The sequence below is a fragment of the Gigantopelta aegis genome, chromosome 3 (genome assembly GCF_016097555.1).
Source record: "Gigantopelta aegis isolate Gae_Host chromosome 3, Gae_host_genome, whole genome shotgun sequence".
Taxonomy (NCBI): domain Eukaryota; kingdom Metazoa; phylum Mollusca; class Gastropoda; order Neomphalida; family Peltospiridae; genus Gigantopelta; species Gigantopelta aegis.
Genome location: NC_054701.1, coordinates 87,948,074 through 87,972,403, shown reverse-complemented (window position 1 = coordinate 87,972,403; position 24,330 = coordinate 87,948,074). Strand labels below are relative to the sequence as shown.

The 24,330-nt window shown below is 35.8% G+C and overlaps 2 protein-coding genes across 2 annotated transcripts; one reads left to right on the top strand and one right to left on the bottom strand.

Moving 5' to 3' along the window:
• Positions 1–806: 806 nt before the first annotated feature.
• Positions 807–14,592, bottom strand: LOC121369267 (rabenosyn-5-like). Its single transcript, XM_041494229.1, has 10 exons — positions 14,458–14,592; positions 12,819–12,967; positions 11,750–11,905; positions 11,027–11,170; positions 9,144–9,305; positions 8,072–8,274; positions 6,905–6,975; positions 6,475–6,561; positions 5,129–5,252; positions 807–4,193 (listed from the first exon to the last, which is right to left on the bottom strand). The coding sequence occupies exons 2-10, from the start codon at positions 12,955–12,957 to the stop codon at positions 3,795–3,797; spliced, it is 1,485 nt and encodes a 494-aa protein (XP_041350163.1). The 5' UTR covers positions 12,958–12,967; positions 14,458–14,592; the 3' UTR covers positions 807–3,794.
• A 183-nt stretch (positions 14,593–14,775) lies between these two features.
• LOC121369266 (MICOS complex subunit MIC19-like) lies at positions 14,776–23,527 on the top strand. The gene is made up of 7 exons (XM_041494228.1): positions 14,776–14,911; positions 17,497–17,545; positions 18,393–18,421; positions 19,886–19,990; positions 21,671–21,741; positions 22,181–22,316; positions 23,239–23,527. The coding sequence occupies exons 1-7, from the start codon at positions 14,846–14,848 to the stop codon at positions 23,266–23,268; spliced, it is 486 nt and encodes a 161-aa protein (XP_041350162.1). The 5' UTR covers positions 14,776–14,845; the 3' UTR covers positions 23,269–23,527.
• Positions 23,528–24,330: the final 803 nt, after the last annotated feature.

Here is a 24,330-nt window from a genome sequence, read left to right as displayed (position 1 = left end):
CAAACATGCAACACGGAGCCAGAAGTTTTTTGTTAGGACATCACAAACGTATATAGATTATGATGTAAAGCTGCAATATATCTCTTTTTGGTATGGGACTACTTGACAGGGCCATGCTCCAGTTGAGTCGTCTTGATATCACTAGGCCTGGGATATATGGAAACGAGAACTGCTGGATAATCATCCCCAATGGGGAGAGTGAGTGAAACTGTTTGGCCTTGTCCCACTCCACTGAGACTAGCTGTGGACTAACTGGGTTGGAGCCATGTAAGGATTGTCGGTCATCTGGGTATGAACAAAAAATCATTCATAAATTGTGTGTTCTGCAAAGCCGTTCTCAAACAAGTTTTTGTATGATTTTCTTTTTTGTTCATACCCAGAAGAATGTAAAAGAAATAACAGACAATACTTATAATTAAATCTGAAACATACATACTATTATTATATTATTTTGACTTTTGGGGGGGGGGGGGTAGAGTTAAAACAACACTGACAAATTCGAGAAATGAACAAACTCCCATTGCTACGGCTGGACCAATGGGGAAGACATTGTATTGTAATGAATGTAACAAATTTAATTATACTGGAATGAACAAATCCCTTTTCGCAATTGGGAAATTTTTTTTTTTATATAATGAATAATATTGTATGTTCCGGTGACCCTTTGAATCAAGACTGCAAAAAGATTTGGGTTTTTTTACAAACAAGCTGCATATTTTAGACTCTTTATTCTAGTCTGGATTATATCACCTGAAAAATCATTTTTTTAACTAATTGGTTTAAAATACCACAAAAAAACACAAAGAAAGTTTTAAGCTCTTTATTGCACATGATGATGTCTTGAATAAGAAAAGTTTTATATTTTTCCTGTATTATATACTGAGCAAATTACTGCAAACAGAGTTTCTGCCAGATGGTAAAACGGGTATGGTGCCATACCCAAATTATGATTTTTTTAAGTTAACATTTTGACAAACTTAATGACCTATCATTATTGTATGATTTTCTTAACCCTAACCCTAAATGTAACCCATTTTCTTTGTGGGGGAGGCCCCCCATACCCCCTGTTGACTCTGGTTACATTCAATTCCATAGCGCCATACCCAAAAAAAAAATTCTGACAGACACACTGGCAAATGATCAAATCAAATAAGACTGAACACTACCAATGTAAACATTTCCTGCCCATATATTTTATTTTATCTTGTGATCAAGGATGTTTTATCCAATACAGATTTCCCATACATTGCACAATTTCCATGTTCCTTATAAATAAATGTCTTAAAATGACAAACTACTGCCAAGAAAAAAATGTGCCGATTGTTTAACTCCTATTTTTAGTAGAAGTCTTCATATGACTGATTCTGGTTTGATCTTCAACATTTTAAAAATAAGACTCAAAACAGCTCCTAAGATCCCCTTTCCTAATGAGTTTTCAATTTATTTTTCGTCCAATTACTGTACAAGTATGATATGGGCAAACATCTCGGCTGTGTGTTAATGATTGGCAAGAAAAGTTGGTATGGTAGCTTTTACCTCTCATTACTGAACTAAGCAATTACTCAAGTTGTGACCAGTTTGGGATACCAACTCTGTGTCTACCAGCGTTAACCTTGATGACTTTGTCACCAGGCTGCTGGAGAAATAAATATTATGCAGATCTAAGCTGTATGCTTTGATTGCACTCTTATTGTCTTCTGCCTTCATTCAAGGAAGTTTACGACAAAATGCCCATTTAATTCCTAAATACAAAAGATTGATTCAAATTACAAATATTAATTTATAATATATTTCTGGTTGCTGGACATAGCATACAGATGACAATATATAATTATATACATCAGTACCAGTCTGTTAATTAATGGCAAGAACATCGATAAAGCTGAATGCACATACACCAATTGTAGTGTGAAAAAATAAGAAAAATACTGCATTTGCTGGGATGAAACATACATAGGGGTGGAAGAAGGGGCCACTGGCCATTCCCAACTCTGAGTATGCTTTGTACACACACATCTCGGTTGAAAGGCGAATGAATGAACTGATATACAACTGGCCACTCCAGTTGCTAGCATGTTCCGATGCCTATGACATAATAAATACACATATCACAATATGCTGAACCAAAAAATATTAGATAAAAATTTTACTAATACAATTTAAAAAAATGCACAAAGTTAACCGTAAAAACAAATTCAAGTTTTATTGATATTGTTCTCAAACAGCTTGTTAAACTGGAATTCCACACAATTAAATGTTTCTCCTAACAAAATGATTTTATGCACAATACAAAATTTAGGTTTTTCTATTTGTTAAATAAAATTCATGATTCAGCTAGTTGTATTACAAAAAGTTCTTTTTCTCAAAGTATACAACTCGAAAATAACACAAAATACACCAGGACTTGTACGTAGCAATTTGTTACCTACTGCGATTTTGAGCCTGTCTACTGCAATTGTAACCAGTGACTTTTGCAACAAATAAATAACTAAAAAAGCAAACATAATTCCGTCAACTGACCACAATAATTTTTATCCTGTGGCAATAAAATTTCATTGATAAAGCCCTTGAGCTACAGCAATTAATTCTGCAGATATAACCATTTCCGTCTTTACGTTCGATCCCTGTACATTATCTTTAAATACTGTTTGAAAAATATGACCTGCAGTCTCAGACTCTGGTAGTATGCAACACCTTTAAAGAAGCTTCAAATATTAAGAAATGGGGATAAGGCCTTTAAAATTACATTTTAATAGTGGGATGGCAGGCTTTTTATTTTTATTTATTTTTACATCCATTTGTAAAAACAAAGGGAAGAGAAATATAATAAATTACTTCTAAAACGGAACAGGACAGGTTTTATGGGTGAGTCACGTTACAAAAAATAAATTGTTGATGAATTTGATTTAAAAATTCAAAGCACTGAAAATGCTAGCAAATCTTACCAAGATACACACATCTTTACATATAAGCTATTTAACAACATTAATAATATGACTGCAAAGATAGAAGACTAAATTAGATTCCAAAAACTAAATTGCTAGATAAAAATGCCAAACACTGGTATAATACATCAGCATCTACATTGCATAATACACAAAACCGTAGTACACGAAGAACATCAGTTTGCTCCAGGCTACCAGTTATGTGATTTATCAACTCCCAAACTGAATATAATAAATACGCTCCATTCATGGTTGTGGGAATACATTCCAGGTTGGTACAAAAAGAAAAACAATTGTGACCATGATACTTTTCTACCTCTTTGTGAATAAACACAATCTTAAAACTGTAGGTTTATCACAAGATTTTTCTCAATAAAAATAAAAATAGCTTCTGTTACAAAATCTAGTCATCTTCATCAAGGCTCGAGACAAAAGCAAGCTTAATCATCTTGTGAATTTTTTTTTTTTTTTTTTTTTACTGATATTAAGCCAAATTTAAGTTTTTCTTTATAAAATATGATATCCAAATGTGTTTTTTCTGGTAAAATTACAAAATATATTATATATTTATAGCTAAATTCAATCCATATTTGATGAACTGATGTTTAACATATAAACCCTGTGCCTTTGTTACAATTTACTGTTACATAATCTAGCAATGATCATCGTAATTCTGAACCTCTGCACACAACCTTTAATAATCAAAGCACGTGAAGTATTAAAGTGCCACCAGAGTAAGGCATTCATTCACGTGGACTGTCCACAAGGCATGCTCAGACTTAGAATCTTTCATCGTGCTGCCATTACACATTCCTGCATTGACATGCTAAGACTTGAAACTGTGCCTCGCTAAGACTTGAAACTGTGTCCCTGCTGACGTAGATATTCCTGCTGTATTTCCTTTAAATTCTGCTCCAGCATCTCCACTTCGTCCCATTTCTTTGCCTCTCGTGCCTGGCGAACGTAACCACGGATTATTTCTATCTGCTGCAGCATGGGGTCGTCAGCCTTGGCAACGACCTCTGCAGGTTTCCACCCCTTGCCGACACTGTCGGAGGAATCGGATCGGCGGTGACCCAGCTGTTTGACACTGTCTGTTGGGGATTTCCCTGGTTTTTCAGGTTCTTCATTCCGTCTTTCCTTCTCTTGGGCCTCCATTGCTGCAAGTCTCTCAACGGCAATCTGCTGTTGTATCTTCTCTTTTCTTGATTCCTGCATCCTGGTGTATTCTTCTTCACTGGGTAAGGCCTGCAATTAGAATAAACAAGCATTCTGAGAGTACTGCTAAAGCAATACACATCCCTTACCAGACCTATCAAATTTGTGTACAAGACCATAACTCTGTGAAAAATGGGTAAATCACCATGAAATTTAAACTTGATCTGTAACAGTACATGATAAAGCTATATACAAAATGTCATCTCAATATCTTCAGGCATTGCAACACAAAAAGTCTGGAAAATTAATTTTTATATTTCCTAAGTTCAAGTGAAAAATGGGTAAATTGCCATGAAGTCAAACTTGATCTGTAACAATACATGATAAAGATATACACAAACTTTTAGCTCAATATCTAAAGGCATTGTGAAAAAAACATGTGGGACAGACAGATAGATGAAGACAAAATCTAAATTCCCCTCCAGTTGGGCCAGTAGCTGATTAATAATATTACATCTTTTAATAATGTCTGAACTCCTGGCTAACACAATGAACGTAGGAGGCTGTATGAGAGAAAAGTAGACAGCTTAGCAAGTGCAGTGAGGTGTATACTTCTAAATATCTATCACATATGCATATTCATAATAGATATGACTTGAGCAAATCAAAGACTTTTTATTTCTTATTTGTATATTTATATCCATATAAAGAAGTTACTCTAAGGCGTATTGGGTTTTCAACATCTACATCTCAAATTGCCATCACATCTGGATTACCCTAGGATATGAAATTTGTGTATGGTATAAACTACACATTTTGCTGATGTTATGTTTAAGGCCTGAAGTATATTGGTTTAATTAGGTATTCATTTACTATAAGGTCAATGTTTTAATGTCCAACTATAGAGTAACTATTTCCTTGTTCCAAGTCAAACTTGTTACATGGAAACTGAATCAATATGATAAATGTAGGAAAATAAATAGCCTTTCAATGTGTACAAACTTAACAGACAAAATGTAACATACTTGCAAACCCATGAGGTTTTCCTGCATGAAGTTGCTGGCGTAAATCCGAATGGACTTCTGAAGGTAAAGTTCTTTGGGGTTCGGCGGAGGCTCTGCATCCAGATTAAGAATTAGAATCTTCTTGCTGAGGGAAAAACAAATCATCAAAATAAGTTATCTATGTAGAAGTGACGTTTGTTTTTGTTTAACCACACCACTAGAGCACATTGATTTATTCATCAGCAGCTATTAAGAGGATTATGATACCGTCTACATTTTTTTTCCATTAGCAGCACTTTCCAACAGACAGGACAGAACATATCATGGCCTTTGATATACCAGTTGTGCAGCATTGATTTGGACAGGAGAAAACCCAGTCAGAGAATAGGTCCACCGAGGTGGTTCAATCCTACAATGATAGCAAGCGCTCTACTGACTGAGCTAGATTCCACCCACATTTATGTAGAGGTATACTTATCAGTGAGACATAATCAGGTAAAAAAGTGGGAAATGGAAGAAAAAGCTACAGAGGAAGACGAAGTCATGTGACTGGAAGTGGATACTCTGGACACAGTGGACAATTATAATCACCCAATTGGTTGTTTGAATATTCAGATAGGTCCAAAGGTGGGGTGGCAGGAATGAAAAAGACACACAAATTATTTTAGAGATGAAAATAATGCCCAAAAAATCCCTTGGATGCTTCTCCTGAGCCAATTTTACCACAACACGACTCTCCTCTAGATATTGCTGTGGACAATATTAGCTTGAGATATTAAAATTTTCTTGAGCCATGATAATTCCAACCACAAACTTTAAGTAAATATTTCATAGTATTTTAATTTCTGCAGTGTAGCAAACATTTTGTCATATTTCAACAACCAGCTAAATCATGACGAAATGCTCTTATTTCAATTGATCTGTCATTTCAGGTGTAAACATTTTATCTAATATTTATAGGATATTAAACGAGCTTCCATTTCGTATCATGTTTATGTCCCGAGTGAAATAATTTTCAAATGTTATGAGCTTTAGCAAGTGACAATGAAAATTATTTCATGAGTGACATAAACATGATACGAAATGGTAGCGAGTTTAATATCCTATTTATTACCCATAATCAACTGTAATGTATATCACTCAACTCGTTTGGTTGATGTTCCTGTAAGGTTGTAGTGCATCAGTTGATGACATCATTGTGTGATGTCAAAGTGTTACGTCCTACTTGGCATTCTAGTGGGACATATGACTTTGACATGTACTAAAATATTTTTAACTATATGGGTAATAAATTCTGTTATTTCACATGTAAGCATTTTGTCATTTGCTAACCACCTCTTACCCCGAATATGATCAAATGCTCTTACCTTAGTTGATCTATTATTTCATACATTTTGCTTAGTTTTGCTCTCAAGATTTGGGCTTGCCGATAATTGTATGTCGATTCTCCATTGCTAAAACAAAAGGTTAATATTTTTATTAATGACTCAAAAATTAAAACATTTTGTAAAAACTTTATGACAGTGACGATCTCTAATAATTTATTACAAAAAGGTCAAACTATATAACTTTAAAATTCTAATACATAATCATAACGGTGACAATAACTATGATATGTTTGTCACAGTCCAAATAAGGATATGACAGTTAAAAAAATATTTCTTTAAAGGAAGCCTAATAATTTCATAAAACAAAAATATTTTGGAATGTTTATTTAAAAAGCTAATATTTTAACTTCAAAAATTGTTAGAGATAAGCACAAACGAAAAACAAATCTAATCAAGCAATAAAGTTTACCTCAATGACTCGACCATTGGCATATAGCGTGTGAGAAGTTCTTGTGCATCATCTATACAAGTCTTCATTTTCTGCAGACGTGAACAAAAATTATTAAAACTTGATATTGCTACACAGTTAGTTTTTAGACTGTTTTTATCCACATCCTGAAGAAGATTGTATTGAGCTAGCTAATTTTGAAGTTTTAAAGTTGAAGTTGTTTTGTTTAATGACACTACTAGAGGGCATTGCTTTATTAATCATCACTATTGGATATCAAACATTTGGTCATTTTGACAACCCATTACATTTTTCCATTTGTAGCAAGGGTTCTTTTAAATGCACAGACAGGATAGCATATACCACAGCCATTGCTAATACTAGTCGTGTTATGGCTAGTTATGGTTAATGGCTGGATTGACAAATGGGCTCACCAATGGGGATCGACCCTAGTCCGACCGATCATCAAGTGAGTGCTTTACTACCCTCAAAATTTAATAGTGTTTTCACATTTTAAACTTTATTATATTCTATTATGTTATACATTAACCAAATCAAAGTTTATTTTGTTTTACGACATCACTATTGCACATCGGCTATTGCATGTCAAACATTTGATAATTCTGACATACTGTCTTAGAGAGGAAACCTGCAAAAAATTTCCAATTGTAGTAAGTGATATAGCAGTCATGGTGCACTGGCTGGAATGAAAAATAGCCCAATGGGCCCACCGATGGGGATCAATTCCAAACCAACCACACATCAGGCGAGTGCTTTACCACTGGGCTATGTCCCGCCCCTTTAACCAAATTATATTTGAAATCCTTGTTGACAACATGCTTTCTATAAAAACCACATTATTAATTTTTGTTTGTTTTTCAGTCAAAACATAATTTTTATTTTTTTATTATATGCATCTACTACTCGGATGATCAAGATTTACCTAAAACATTTTATACAGTATTCACAGCTATTTAATATATTTATGTATTGTCAGAATCAGTATTAAAATTAGAATTAAATTATCACTAGTTTTAAAAACAAAAACATCATTCATGGGTCATGTAGATCATCTGTCCCTGTTTCCCTGGACAGGGGCAGTTATTTGTAACAGGGTATCTGTGAATTAAAAAATAATAATGGATATTTAAAAAAAAAAAAAAAAAAAAAATTAAGAGTTAACCTTACGTCATAGAGAAGTACAATATTAGGTTTCGAGTTGCGCTGTTCCGTCATCTTGTCTCTGCGTTCCAGGAGTCTGCGACAGACATCACAGATCCGCATGTGCTGTTCGCCGTCTGGACCCACCAAGGAATTCAGACTGCTGTTGCTGTTGGTCCGCTTCAGAAAACCTTCACCTTGGAAGCTAAATGCAGGGTTCACTAATTTTTCTGCAATTAAACAATTTAACAAGATAATTTTTATACCAATGGATGAGAATAAAGTGAAAGAAAAAGGCAATACTGTGATGTCATCAGACATCTTAAATTAAAAGTGAAAGAAACCTTCACCATAACCAGATATTTGAGCAAAATGTTTCATCTCATGAAGTTTTAAGATGTATGAATATGGTAAAACCATATTTAGTATTAAATTTATTTTAGGTGCAGGACATAGCTCAGTGGTACGGCCCTTGTCCGATGCGTGATCGATCTAGGATTGATTCCCGCCGGTGGGCCCATTGGGCTATTTCTCGTTCCAGCCACTGCTCCACAACTGATCTAAAAAAGGCTATGGTATGTACTGTCCTGTCTGCGGGATAGTGCATATAAAAGATCCCTTGCTGCTAATCAAAAAGAGCAGCCTATGAAGTGGCAACAGCACGTTTCCTCTCTCAATATCTGTGGTCCTTAACCATATGTCCAATGCAATATAACCGTAAATAAAATGTCTTGAGTGTGTCGTTAAATAAAATACTTCCTTCCTTCCTTCTTATATATTTGAATTTTCATTCATACCAAAAATTGTGAGAAATATAAAATTAGTTTTTTTTAACAACACCATTAGAGCACATTGATGTATTAATTTTTAATTGTCGTCTTCAGAAGAAACCCGCTATATTTTTCCCACAGACATGACTGCACACACCACAGCCTTCGATATACCAGTCATGGGGTACTGGTTAGGACAGGAAAATACCTAATCAGAAAATGGGTCCACTGGATATGGTAAAGTTTAATCTAAAACTTGTGAGAAAGTTTAATGTAAAACATCCCAAAGTGTTTAATGAATGTTACACTAATACAGATCTACTACATACGAGCGTAAGAGAATGTGAGAAACTGTGAGCAGTGGTAACAGATGATGCCGCCACAGATTCTGCAGTGGTGGCGCCGCCGCCGCAGGGAGAACGATCTTGCACACGACAGACACGCAGGAACCTCACTGTCAGGAATCCATGGAACAACAGACTTCTCAAAAGCTGCAACAAAAGCAAAGACAAGGTTTGTTTAAATGTACTATGGAATGATTTTCTTACACAGAAGGGAAAGAAAAGGACTCCTGTAAATCATGATCTTATTGCATTGGGACAGAAACTAAAATGCATTTTTTTTTTTATATATGTCTTGTAAATGCAATTTGACATCCAATAGCCTATGATTAATTAATCAATGTGCTCTGGTGTCGTTGTTGAACCAAACAAACTGTAAATGCAACTTTTAAAGATCATACTGCAAAACAAAACATTATGACTTGTTTTCGCAGAATTTATCATTTCATTTCAATTCAATTTATTTTCGTGCTTAAATCCAATTAAAATTCAAGTATGCTGTCCTGGGCACACACCTCAGCTATCTGGGCTGTCTGTCCAGTACAGTGGGTTAGTATTTAGTGAGAGAGAAGAGGTGTAGTGACCTCGCTCTGTGTTGGAGATGGTACTAGGTTGTGAACCCTGTACCTACCAGCCTGTAGTCTGATTGCTTAACCACTGCGCCACCGAGGCCAGTCAGAATTTATCAATTTTGTTTTGACAATCAAATCAGTGGAAGCTAGACATTTGTGTCAGTCAGTAGTAATTTCCTGTACCTCTTAGGCAGAGCACCATAGAAATAACAAGGTGTGTAACTAAAATAGTACATCTATCTAATATCAACAATTGTCCAGAATACATTTTTTTTAGATTTGTGTTATTTTTTTACTTGCATGAATACTTTAATGACATAAAATAGAACTTTCATTCTAATAGATGCATGTTTGGTTGCTTCATTTTTTTCTAGGTGGTGACATAGGTTAATTTTATGATTTATAGTGTTTGTTTAATGATTCCTCAACACATCTTAAACTAAGGCTATTTGGTGTCTAATAACTGGCTATTTCAAAACTTGCTTTCAAGAGAAAGCACACAAACTATTTCTTGTGAAAAGCAAGAATCTTTTATGTGCACTTTCCTACAGATAGGACAGTACATCCCACAACCTTTGATGTACCAGTAGTGGGGCATTGGTTGGGATGGGAAAATATCAGTCTATTGAGGGAAATCAATCCTGCAAGCTCCGGCGAGTGCTCTATCACAGAGATAAATCCTTCCATTCCTTATCCTATTCGTGTCCATGTTGGAATGATGTCATGAACAAGAGTTCTTTTAACATTAAACTAATAGTGACTAACAGTGCACTGTCAAATCCACAATGTGATTACATTAACAATATCACATCCTTAAAGTGCTAAACAGAGATTATTAGCTGTCAAACACATGGTATAGTGCAAGATTACAAAGCTTCTGCTGTTTGGAGTTTGTGGTGTAATTAGTAGAGTCCTTCGATATTTCAGTCATTAGCTAAAAAGAGATATAACCCCAAATTATGGGATTATGGTTCAGTACTACAAAAAGTCATGTCTATTGGTTATTCGGCATACAGTAAGGTTAATGTATTTATTCATTTCAACTCTTTTTCATGCTTATATCCAATTACGGTTCATGCACACTGTCCTGGGCACACACCTCAGCTATCTGGGCTGTCTGTTCAGGACAGAGGGTTAGTTGTTAGTGAGATAGAAGAGGGTGTAGTGGTCTTACATCTACCCACTGAGTCGAAGCAGTACCTACCAGCCTTAACCACTACCAAGGCCGGTAGGTTAATATTGACATGTTTATATCACTGGTAATTACTTATTTTAACTGTAAGTCAATGATAATAAAACCTTTTCGTTTGCTGGGTTCCGTTGGGGCGTCATCGGCTATGAGCTTGTCAAGTCGAATCAACAGCTTGTTGGTTTCTACTACAAAGTGATCAACTCGAGCATCCCGCTTGGCTTTGAATGTTTCTATGTGGCTTCGTATCACTCCTAAAACAAAATACAAAATTACACATACAGTTAAACCTGCATGTGGCCACCTTTGTCAAGCAGGGATGTATCTAGCAGCCACAATGGAGGTGGAAGGAGACAGTATTCCCACAAATTGTTTTAAAATTATCATTTAGTTGAAAAAGTGCCCTTTTTGTCTCTCCGAAAAAGATTATATATTACTGCGCTCCGATTATTTTTGTTACTGCACCTCTAGTAAATTTAAACCAGATACGATCCTTTTAAGGGGCCATACTCACACTTAAGTTTTAATTTCAGAAATAAGGAAATAGTATAGTCATAAGTACACGTAACCATTATGTAAACAAATAAACGCACAATTTAGCAACTGGCTAATGTGGTTAATGACAAAGTCACCCATATCAGAGTAAATCACACACTGGATCAATAAGCTTGTAATTGGTTGGTCATTGAACAACTGATATTAACGTGATCTGTCTGATAAAAATGTCTATGAAGAAAATCCTCTATATACAAGAAAGAGGAAGAACAGCAAATTGTACATATAAATTAAGTTGCTAGAGTCATGACAATACGTTAGTAGTATAACAAAGTCACCCAGTTCCTGCGGTTCCCACCACGATGGGTCATATCCCATCACGCTGGATGCAGCAAAATAGCTAGAGTCATCTTCCCTCTGTCCACCGAACGGTGATGAAAAACCAAGCAAATCTTTGTCTCCGAGAATCCGCTTCTTGGCCTTGTCAAAAAAACCTTTACGGATAAAAAGAAGAATAAAATTTTTATACTGAGTATAGGTACAGTGACAATATACACAAAGAATTAAAGATATGGGGCATAGCTTTTAAAATGCATCTTCAGTAGCAAAACATTTAATATTTTTTATGACAAAAATAACAAGTAGACTTTGTATTAAGGCTTTTTTAACAATGTTTCCCATAAATCACAAACACTTCTCAGTCCAGTATACTGTTGTACATTGACCTAAAAAAAGTATTGTCCTCCAATACATTTGATGATTAAGTATAACGTAAAGCATTACAGACTACCGATTCACAACTAGATAAAAGAAATAATAGGCCAATGGTTGTGGCATTGAATGAGATCAATAAATATGAAAATAACATTGGACTCTTTTTTTTAATTACAGGGTTCCTTTTCTGTTACATTTCAAGCATTCTGTTATGGGCAAGCAATTCTGAAATTTGTTTAAAAGTTATTGTAAATACTGCATTGAAATTTTGGTTTAGTTATTAAATTCTAGCATTATAATATGGCTAAGACAGATATAATTTATGTGTAATAGCATATACAGATACATTTTAGCAAAAGACCAATAAGCATTTAAAAGTTTTTTTAAAGTTTATTTAATGACACCAATATCTAGAGCACATTGATTAATTAATTATTGGCTATTGATTGTCAAACATATGGTAATTCTGACTTAGTCATCTGATGAAACCTGCTACATTTTTCCATTAACAGCAAGGGATTGTTTATATGCACTTTCCTACAAACAGGAGAAGACATATCACAGATCTGACCAGTTTTGGTGCACTGGTTGAAATGGAAAAACCCCCAATCAGTTGAATGGATTCACCAATGTGATTTGATCTTGCCCCTCAGGCCCCTCAATACGTATTTATGTTTACACCAAACTGTTTACCTTTCAAATGCTGGAAGACGGCCTTGTCCTCAGAAGTGTGAGCCACTTCAAAGTGTTCCTGCAGCTGTGTGACTGTGCCAAAGTCTTTCATGCACAGAGGACAGAGGAATCCCTCCATCACATCCGCCGTTCCCGCCATCTTCAAGTCACTGAGAAAAGAAATTATTACAGAATTATAACTATATGTATCAACTTATTAGTAGGCCTATTAAAGCTAGAAGACGCTATTTCCACTTTTTCTATTTCTGATGATGGTATATTATCATCCGTGGACCCATTTCAGTGAGGGACCTGTTTCGGTGGTTGCCTTGTTTATGCACAACAGTATATACATTTGAATATAAATATTTCTGATGTCATTGACTTTTACATGGGGAAAGTAAACATATGTTTGTCATATTCACAGACATTTTTGTAAAAAATAAAGTTAAAATGAGTAAAGAAAGCAAGATTGAACTTAAACCACTCAAAAATATGTTTTCTATGATTTTCAAAGACTGTCAGTGTCATTTGAAAGAAAACTTTATTTTAAAAACCATTTTTGTCTGTTCTCAGCTGCAATGCTATCTAGTTACTGTAGTAACATTATTGTCATGGCATTTACTGGCAATACTCTTTTTACAGATACTTGCCAAAAATATATGGTCCTTATATGTTATAACATAAATATCTTTCTGGATTTCTGTTTATACATGTATATTTATTAAAACTCAGAATGCAACTTATATTTTTTTAACCAAACAATTTTACCATTATAACAATTCATTTGCTCAACTTATAACATGATTGCAAGACATCAGAATTGATATATTTGTTTTCCAAAAATGTTGTCTGTCAACATTGGTTCTCAAGGACTCTATTTTGTAATTTCCGACGCCATATAACCGTAAATAAAATGTGTTGAGTGCATCGTTAAATAAAACATTTCCTTCTATTTTGTAATTTACCTTAAAATATTGTAAACTTTACAACATAGTGGACAGATTAGTGCTCATTTGAAAGGTAGAAATACTAATAAAAAGGTAGATATTTGGCTAACAATTGTCTGTTTATAAATAGTGATAAGCTTTAGAACTGAATGCTTATGCTCACTGGTTCACCCATGATGATAATAAACCAACTTCGTGCACATAACTGAATTTTGAAAGAAAAAAAAATTAGTACAGATACAGTATTTTAAAAAATATTAGTATAATTTAGGGAAAGAGTTCGACCCGTACCCTCTCTATATCAAAGACTCTAAGACTAACTCTAACCCTAACTATTGAAAGGAGGGTACGGGTCGAACTCATGCCTAATTTAGAAGCTTATGATGACTATATATGGTCTCCTTTAGGCTAATATAACTGCCCTACCCACCCTCTCAGTTGCTGGCACCTTCAAATCTGTGGAACTACTTTCAATGAATGGAAAGAGCAGAACATCGAGTATTTCAAGTATAAGCTAACTGTAGAACTTAATATTCACCATCTAACCAGTGAATTTTATCATTTAAGGATAGCTACTTGAATACAATTGTCACTAATTGTAGCAAGGGCCATGCTTAATTTATAAGCAAAGTTGCTATGAAGGATATTTTTAACTATTCATTTATAATATTATTAACTAAAATAAAAAGCTTTGGTTGGTGAAGACCTACTGTGCTCATATTCACTAATACAGCTGATGAGCTAACCACTTCTACAAGCTAACAGAAAAGAAGCCAACAGAGAATATTCCTGGAATCCACATAAGATGACAGTTCTCTTGCGAACTCTTCAATATGTAGCCAAACTCCTTTTCATTTGTAGGCGTGAACAAATTTTATATTATACCAATTTTTTTAATATTTGAAAAACAATGGTCATATAAATATATATTGGCTGATTTTATAACATTTATTTAATTTTGTTTGTGATGCATTAAAAACGTGAACTTGTTCATTATTTTGCTTCAATAAATTGTACGAATATTTTTACTGCTGCACACGACTTTCCGCTGACCTTGGAGTGTAAATTTCCGGGTTTGTGGCAGCACGATTTCTTGGAATGGGGGCTACTGGCAGCACGCATCGTGTTGTAGTAGAGCAAATGGATGAAACGGGGGTTGTGAAGGTAATCTCATGAAGTGCGGCAGTGGTGACGCTTGAATTTGTGTGAAGACTTAGATTGCCTCTCATTCTGTCTCCATTTTATTGTTGCCCTACCAGGACCGGTCATCCGAATTTAGAGACCAAAAACAGTTAGCCTAAAACCAAACAACTTTTGAATTAAATAAATTGGCGTTAGTAGCACAATAACTGTCATAAGTTGCGACTTTCACCAATTTTTAAACAATAGGTTAGGTTTAAGATTAGGGTTCTTATTTGAAGAACATTTGGAACTCTTTGACACATTGGTGATTACATTCTGTGTTAAAATCCTCAACTGTCAAGGATGGGTTTTTTGGTGCTTTTGGAGGAAATTAACACAGATGTCCAGATGTGAAATGATGCGACTAAGCGTTCACTACATGTAGATGTATCCTTGTTCTCGAAAACCACAGCATTTTGAAATGAATCCTTTAAAAATTATACTGTACAATACCAAACGTTTACATGACAATACATTCATTTAGGTACCAATTTTTGGAAAAAATATCCGCCCGGTCCCCCCTTCCTCTAACCCTAACCCTAACCTTAACTCCAACCCCAACCCTAACCCTAACCCTAACCCTAACCCTAACCCTAACCCTAACCCTCAACCCTAACTAAAAATAATAATGGAGGGGACCAGGCGGATATTATACCCAATTTTTTAAAGGTGGGGACAATTAAGGCATTTGGCCTCGTATGCATAGGTCTCATTACACAGATGTCATCTGCCATTGAAACCCATGTTAAACTGCCCAACTTCAAGCGAAGATTGCCCATAGAACGGGTTCTTGTTGGCACTAACAACATACACCATTGCGAACATACATTATATTAGCATTTATTTTCACTCCAAAATTGAAAACATTTCCGACTCAGTTTTTTGCTATATGACCGCATCTGGCTGTAGTACCGGTTTGAACAGGTGGTTCATTAACCGATTCACTCCGGCTGTCACTTGTGCTATATACCCATGTCCCAAAAGGTCGATGCACAATATTACAAAATAACATGGGCAAAATACAGCCAGAAGGCTTACCATTAAACATACATATTGTTTTAATTCTTCACCATTTTCTAGAAGTGAATATGTGTCACAATTAGGAACTATAGTGGACCGTGATCAATGAACTCTCACCCGGAAGTGATCTGTGTAGTGAAACCATAGTCAACGATATATAATGCACATTATTGCTTAATATCAACAAGTATAGTCATATAATTAATTAATAAAACACTTAAATGTGACGGCTATTATATATAACGGACTCAGCCATTTTGTACCATCCCCATGAATATGCCCTCCGGTGAGCTGGTGGTTATGTAATACCTAACGTGTCACGTCACGTTCTATTGATGCAAATTGAAATATATTTAGTTAAATAGTTTATTATACTATCAAGTCATTTATGTTGTTTTACAAGTCAGGTTGATGAAAACGAAGCGCCTTGTCATAAATTAGAGCGTTTGTTTACACTGTGCATAGAGCCATTGGACAGAGCTGACATCACTTTGCTCCAAGCTATACTACCGGGTGTAACAAAAACAAAACAAAGTGGCAGTATCATTTTTAAATTACTAATTTCAAATGAACTGTATAATGTATCATTTCCAGTATTTTCCCTACCTTGTTTGAGCTCACAAGCCAAAATATTATTATTAGAAGTAAAAATAAAATCGGCATTAGAAACTGCCTATTTGCTCATTGATTTTTTGAGAGCAGTAGTTTCTGTCTCTGTATAAATGGTCATCCTTTGTACATACAACATAACCGGCCTCAGTGTCTTAGACAAACAGCCCACATAACTGAGGTATGTGCCCAGGACAGCATGCTCGTACCGTAAGTGGATATAAGCACGGAAATAAGTGTAAACAAACGACTAAAACAAACCTACAATATTGTAACAATACATGGCAATAGGCAGACAATTGAACTGTATTCAGGCCTTTCCATGAGAGGTGAGTGTTTCTACCATGAGAGGTGAATGTTTCTACCGTGAGAGGTGAGCAGCTGGAGAGAATTTCTGCCTTGTGTTTCCTCATTTTGCTTTAGTATGTGTGATGCGTATATTTTTCAGTGTGTTGAACCTTATTTGAAATTTCTCACCTGGAATTATCAGGACAACAATGGATTGCTTTCCTGCCATTTCTAAATGGGGAGGCCTGATGTTCATGTTAGAGGAAACTGTACTGAACTGAAATGCAAGATAAACTGTAAGAAGATAACCTACATGTATAGCAGGAGTGTGGAAAAATAAAATTGTCAATCGGTCCCACTTGATGTCATCACTACCGGGGGGAAGAAAGGAATAAAAAAAATTAAAAAACATGTTCCAATAATAGAAATGGACAGGTGCTTCAGACCGACAAGAATGACAAAAGTGGGACCGGCAAACACGTTTATAAAAAAATATTTCGTTCTCAGAGATCGAGAATCGGTCCCAGACCAGGAAAAAAGGGCTTTTCCTCACCCCTGATGTATAGTGATCATTGATGTTAAAATATTTTAAAGTTGTGTGCTTTTATTATTATCTTTTTATTTTTTATTTATAATTTTTTTCATTTCAGATATCAGAGTCGGTTGTCAAACGGTTAAAAGGTGAAGCTGATTCTGAAGGTAAAAATAAATTAGAGTAAATATATATTTATTATTGGAGATGAATGATTTGATACTAATTAACTTACGTGGATTTATGAATGGTAAATCTGGGATAATAAATTTTAAATTCAACTGATAATTTTTGCTGTTATTTGTTGTGTTCTTTTAAAGCATACATTTTGTTTTGTTGACACAATTATATGATTCCATTTATTTTCCACTATTATGGGAACTTTAACAAACCTGCTGTGCAAGTTCATATTTAAATCAATTAAGATGTTTTAAGTCCATTAAGATATGTTTTAATTATTTTACCTGATTGAAATGTTTAATCCTGTATGTCCTAACAATAATAACATGAAGTCTAGAAATGTAACAACTTTTTCTTTAAAATCTAAATTTGAGGTCTTGTTTGAGCTTGTGTATCTAGTCAAATGCATCCTCCACCCCCAACACCCTCTCTCCCCAGTATTTATATCATGCTGTTGGTATGTATAAAGGATTACATTTTGTAGATATGTTGGTGGGCCCATTGGGCCATTTGTCACTCAGTCCAGTGCACCATGACTGGTATATCAAAGGCTATGGTATATGCTATCATGTTTGTGGGATGGTGCATATAAAAGATCCCATGCTACTAATGGAAAAATGTAGCGGTTTTCTTTAAAACTTTATATCGAAATTACCAAATGTTTGAAATCTAATAGCCAGTGATTAATAAACCAATGTGCTCTAGTGGTGTTGTTAAACAAAATCTTCTCATGGAATTTATGTAACTTGTATTCAGTTACACCACTTAAATAAATACTTGCTTTTTTCCCTGTTTTGTCAGTTTTACTCTCTTTTTTTTGTGTGCATATTTCAGATTGTTTCAGACCAAGCCCAGCCCCAGAAGTGAGCATTTTCAAACTACAATTAAACCAGATCACGCTGAGGACCAAATATTTATCCATTTTAGACGGGATCCAGAGTTTAAAGGGTTGCATTTTAGAATTTAGAAAATTTGGATCCATGGCAGGATTCTTATTTGTTCACTGTCCGTTTTGATACATAAATTTATGCTTTATTTTATAAACTTATATGAAATTGAATTATTAAAGTTAAATTCTATAAAGAGTACCTTAAAAATAATCAATATTGTGTCTGGCTTATTGTGGGTTTTTTAGAAACTAGTTTACGGTATTTGTACGCGTATGTTATTGGTTTTGTCGGCTTCATTGATGGACATTTAGTTTAGAACCGGGGCGAGTCATAGCCCAGTGGTAAAGCACTTGCTTGATGTGCAGTCAGTCTAGGATCAATCCCAGTCGGTGGGCACATTGGATTATTTCTTGTACCAGCTAGTGCACCATGACTGGTATACCAAAGGCTGTGGTATGTGCTATCCTGTCTGTGGGATGGTGCATATAAAAGATCTCTTGCTACTGATGGGGAAAATGTAGCAGGTTTTCCTCTCTACGGCTATATGCCAAATTTACCAAAAATTGTTTGACATCCAGTAAATCTAGTGTTGTCATTAAACAAAGCAAACAAACTTCCATAATTAATAAATCAATGTGCTCTAGTGGTGTCGTTAAACAAAACAAACTTTACCTTTTTAACTATCCAGACCAAGTGTCATAGTTGCTATATTAAACACCTAATAGCTGTGGGTTAAACAGACCTCAACATGAAAAGCATTGAGGGAAGTGTTTAATTGCTTCCCTAACTTAAGATTATGGGGAGCCATTTAATATGTTACCATACTGATACCATATAAATATAGGGAGTTAAAAATTACTGTCTTTGAACTAGTATCAGAGAAATGATACGTTGTTTTCACTTCCTATTTATTGCACACATTTATTTTGGGCGGTCTAGTGATTTGTTCTTTCTCAAAATAAACAAGTGCAATAAATAGGAAGCGAAAACAACATGTGTGAAGTTCTGTATTTATTACATACCTTCTTTTATGTTTTACAAAACCGGTTTTTAATTTAACGTCTTAACAACACTTTGTTAAATCTATTATCAATCCTCCTTTCATGAATTCACTTAACGTTAAGAATCATACTCTGTGGCAGCCTTGTGTAATGTTTCAAATATGATGTAACGTAATTTGTAAATCACATATGAGGTCATTAAATGAAAGGCGCTAACTGCATTAAAAATAAAAAGGGAATTCCCCATTTAAAAGTTCCGGTCCAGATCGCAAAATGGTTTCAAAATGGTTTCAAAATGTCTTTATTGCTATAGTAAGATTGAATAGGTATGTAATAAATGTGTATTTTACACATTAATATTAGGACATTTACTTTCCCTGAGGGAGCAGAAGTTATTAATCAAATTCAGTAAGCATAATCAATACATGTTTTGCAGGTTACCATCCCTAGACCTTTCCCTAGGAGAACAGAAGGAGAGATGTCCGCCTTACTACAGATGGAGAACTTTTACAAGCAAAAGCTTCAAGAGTTGGATGCTAAAGTAATTTCATTAAGTTTAACTTGATTTTTGTTTGTGAATATTTTGTTTGTAACTTTAGCACATTTAACTGCAATTTTTTGTGTAACAAATAAACAGTCTGTACAATACATGGTTATTCAAGTAAATTATCTAATTCTGGTACATTTCACTAGTACCAATGTCAACTCAAAACCACTGAATCTCTGCAGTGGTGGGCGGAATCTAGCAGACGCGGTAGACCATTTGCCTGAGGTGCTTGTGTTGTAGGATTGAACCACCTCAGTAGACCCATTTTTAAATAGAATTCTCCCCCCCCCCCCCCCCCCCCCCATCCTAGCCAGTGCACCATGACAGGTATATCAAAGGCCGTGGTATCTGCTGTCCTGTCAGTGGGAAGTGCATATAAAAGATCTTTTGCTTCGTTAAACAAAACAGATTAAAATTTTGTACTGGCACTGTCATCTCAAAACCACTATTTCTCCATCTCACCGGTGATTTATATTCTTTGTGGTAAAATGTAAGACATGGTGTATTTTAAATAGCATGTTCACCAAAACATAATACATTCATCCCTCTGTTGATAAAATCAGATGTGCTTACGACCGATCTGTGTTATAATTCAGTCATGCTGCACCATCAATGGATCTGTTGTTAGCGTAGCTATCAGTAGATCGTGCAAGCATTAATGAAGCATGTTGCACCATTAATGGACCTGTTGTTAGCATAGCCTTCTGTAGACTGCACAAGCATCGACTGATCATGTAGCTATAGCCCATCGGTAGATAGTGCAGCAAGTATCGACCGATCGCATAGCTATAGCCCATCGGTAGATGGTGCAAGTATCGACCGATCGCGTAGCTATAGCCCATCGATAGATGGTGCAAGTATCGACCGATCGCGTAGCTATAGCCCATCCGATCGCGTAAGTATAGCCCATCGGTAGATAGTGCAAGTATGGACTGATCGCGTAGCTATAGCCCATCGGTAGATAGTGCAAGTATGGACCGATCGCGTAGCTATAGCCCATCGGTAGATAGTGCAAGTATGGACCGATCACGTAGCTATAGCCCATCGGTAGATAGTGCAAGTATGGACCGATCACGTAGCTATAGCCCATCGGTAGATAGTGCAAGTATGGACCGATCACGTAGCTATAGCCCATCGGTAGATAGTGCAAGTATCGACCAATCACGTAGCTATAGCCCATCGGTAGATAGTGCAAGTATCGACCAATCACGTAGCTATAGCCCATCGGTAGATAGTGCAAGTATCGACCGATCACGTAGCTATAGCCCATCGGTAGATAGTGCAAGTATGGACCGATCACGTAGCTATAGCCCATCGGTAGATAGTGCAAGTATCGACCAATCACGTAGCTATAGCCCATCGGTAGATAGTGCAAGTATGGACCAATCACGTAGCTATAGCCCATCGGTAGATAGTGCAAGTATCGACCAATCACGTAGCTATAGCCCATCGGTAGATAGTGCAAGTATGGACCAATCACGTAGCTATAGCCCATCGGTAGATAGTGCAAGTAGTCTAGAAACCCTGTTTAATCTGTATATTTGTAAATCTTTTTACATTGTTGTTTTGTTCATTCTTTTTCTTCCTTTTGTTACTAAGTTCTAATACCAGTGCATTGTAACTTGGTTAATTTCTAATTAACTGGATTGTTATGGAGTTTCACTATATTTTAAGAATGACGCCCTTCTCAAAACATCAGTTGACCAGTTTGCCAAGGCTGTTCAGGAAGTTGAAAAGAAGTTCATGTGAGTGCTTTCATTTCAACTTGATTTTCTTGTTATCTTGAATTAATGTTTAGGCACACTGTGCTGGGCACAAACCTCAGCTGTCTGTCCATGGTTAGTGGATGGTGGGAAGAAGTCTGTGTAGTTACATCACACATCTCTCTCTGGGTGGGAGCCGGTACTGGGACGTGAACGAAGTACCTACCAGACTTAAGATTGATGGCTCCGTTAAGTATGAAGTGACATTGTATTAAGTTAGAGATTATATGATAAAGAGATTATTACCTATGTATGTTTCAGTATCATCTATATCATATATGTAAAAATTATGTATTGTGCTCACATTAGGCTTGTATAATAAAATTAATATGTGATTTTAACAATACCGAAACGCACTCTGGTAATAATTTCTGCATCTTTTATAATTGATATTTCAGTTAGAAATGTTTTTGTTATTCAGGAAGCATTCATCATCTCCGGTCTGTCAAGACCTGCAGTCCAAGGTGTATAACTGTTATATTGAGAACGAGTGTAAGACTCTTAACTGTGCCAAGGAAGTTCGAGACTTCACGTGCTGTGTAGAAAAGTCCAGGCAGGTTGGTTTCTTAAAGCTTACTTCTTGACAGGGGTATTCTTTAACTGAGGGTTTTCCCCCGTCCCATCCAGTGCACCATGACTGGTATGTGCTATTCTGTCTGTGGGAAAGTGCATATGAAAGATCCCTTGCAATTAATGAAAATATTTAGCAGGTTTTCTCTCAAAACAATGTGTTAGAATTACCAAATGTTTGACATCCATTAGCCGATGATTAATAAATCAGTGTGTCCTGGTGGTGTCGTTAAGTAAAACAAACAAACTTTTTTCTTGACACAGCAGGATGTAGGTCTGTGGTAGGGTGGTCACCTGAGGTGCAGTGGGTTGTAGGATCAATTGCCCTCAATTGAATTGGCTTTTTCCCAAAACTATCCAATTCCACAAGTGGTACATCAAAGCTCATGGTATTTACTGTTTTGTCTATTGAAAAGTGAATATAAAAGATGCCTTGCTGCTGTTTGTATGGTTAACGTGTGTGGCAACAGCAGGTTTTCTGTGTCCCCTGGGGGAAGGATTTAGCTCAGTTGGTAGAACACTTGGCTTGGTTGTAGGATCAAACCTTTTCGGTGGACCCATTGTTATCCCCATCGTTATCAATACCCCACAAAGGCCGGTGTATGTTCTGTCCTGTTTGTGGACAAGTGTATATAAAACATCTTTAGCTACCTCTAGTCCAAGTGTCCAAATTATCATATTACACACCAAATAGTTGTATTTTCCAATGTGCTGAGGTGTTGTTAACCAAACTTTCCTTTCCTTTAAACAAGCACCTTTTGTTTGTTATATATGGTAAGTTTATTTGTCGGTATGTCATCCCCTCTGCTCCCCATTTTGAAAATATGACTGCAGCCCTGTTTGTTTTGTTAATTATGAATAGTTTTTATTGGTTTCAGGTTTTTTTTATTGGTTTTTTTTTTTTTTCAGAATGCGATAACAAGAAAAGCCTGTCCCTAGGAATATTAGATTTTTTAGAGATACTTTGTGTTCTGCCGATTCTCTCTGGATGTGTGATAGAGGTTTTTTTTATGGATACAGGATTGACTGAAAAATTCTGTTACAGTTTGGTTGACTAAAGGAATGGATTTCTCGTACTGTGGTTCACTGGACATTGCGGATGTTCATCATGACTAATATTGTAGTACAACATAACATTAGCGTTTATATTATACAAGAAATACATGCATCAGTCGATAAAATAAACTGTTTAAAACCATTCTTTTTTTGTGCATTTGTAATTCTTTCCACACAAAAATTTATTCCACAGAAGAAAAATCTCCAGATTTTGTACGGAATTTGGAATTTTAGTCCATGTTGTTTGTGAAAAAGCATACATTCGCCCCAGGTTTTCAAGATCCTGTGATATCTTCTAGATTTTTGGCCCACTGTCATTTTAGTCTCTGAGGGTTATTGCCCCTGGATGGCCAAGGTTCATAATATGTCACTTGGTCCAAAAGAAACATTTTTGTCTCTGAGGGTTATTGCCATTGGACGGTAGAGGTTTATAATATGTAACTTTATTGATGCCTTTGATTAATAAAAATACTGAAGATCTATGGTGTGCTGCAGTCAGACCTCCTATATTTCCTATATTTTTTTTATAGGATCCTATAAAACTCTTATATTGAGATTCATTTCCTATATTTGACTCAATTGCTTTGCCAAAATGCCGATGAATAAAATATGTTACTGAGTTATATTCGCAGTGAAAGGCCAAGCAGCAGGCCCAGCCTGTCAGAAATTCAGAAGATGCTTTAAATGTGCACCAACTTTCAAATTATCCTGGATATCTGCATGGACTGCTGGCAAGCCTTGGTACACATTTACCGGCCTCGGTGGCGGCGTGGCAGGCCATCGGTCTACAGGCTGGTAGGTACTGGGTTCGGATCCCAGTCGAGGCATGGGATTTTTAATTCAGATACCGACTCCAAACCCTGAGTGAGTACTCCGCAAGGCTCAATGTGTAGGTGTAAACCACTTGCACCGACCAGTGATCCATAACTGGTTCAACAAAGGCCA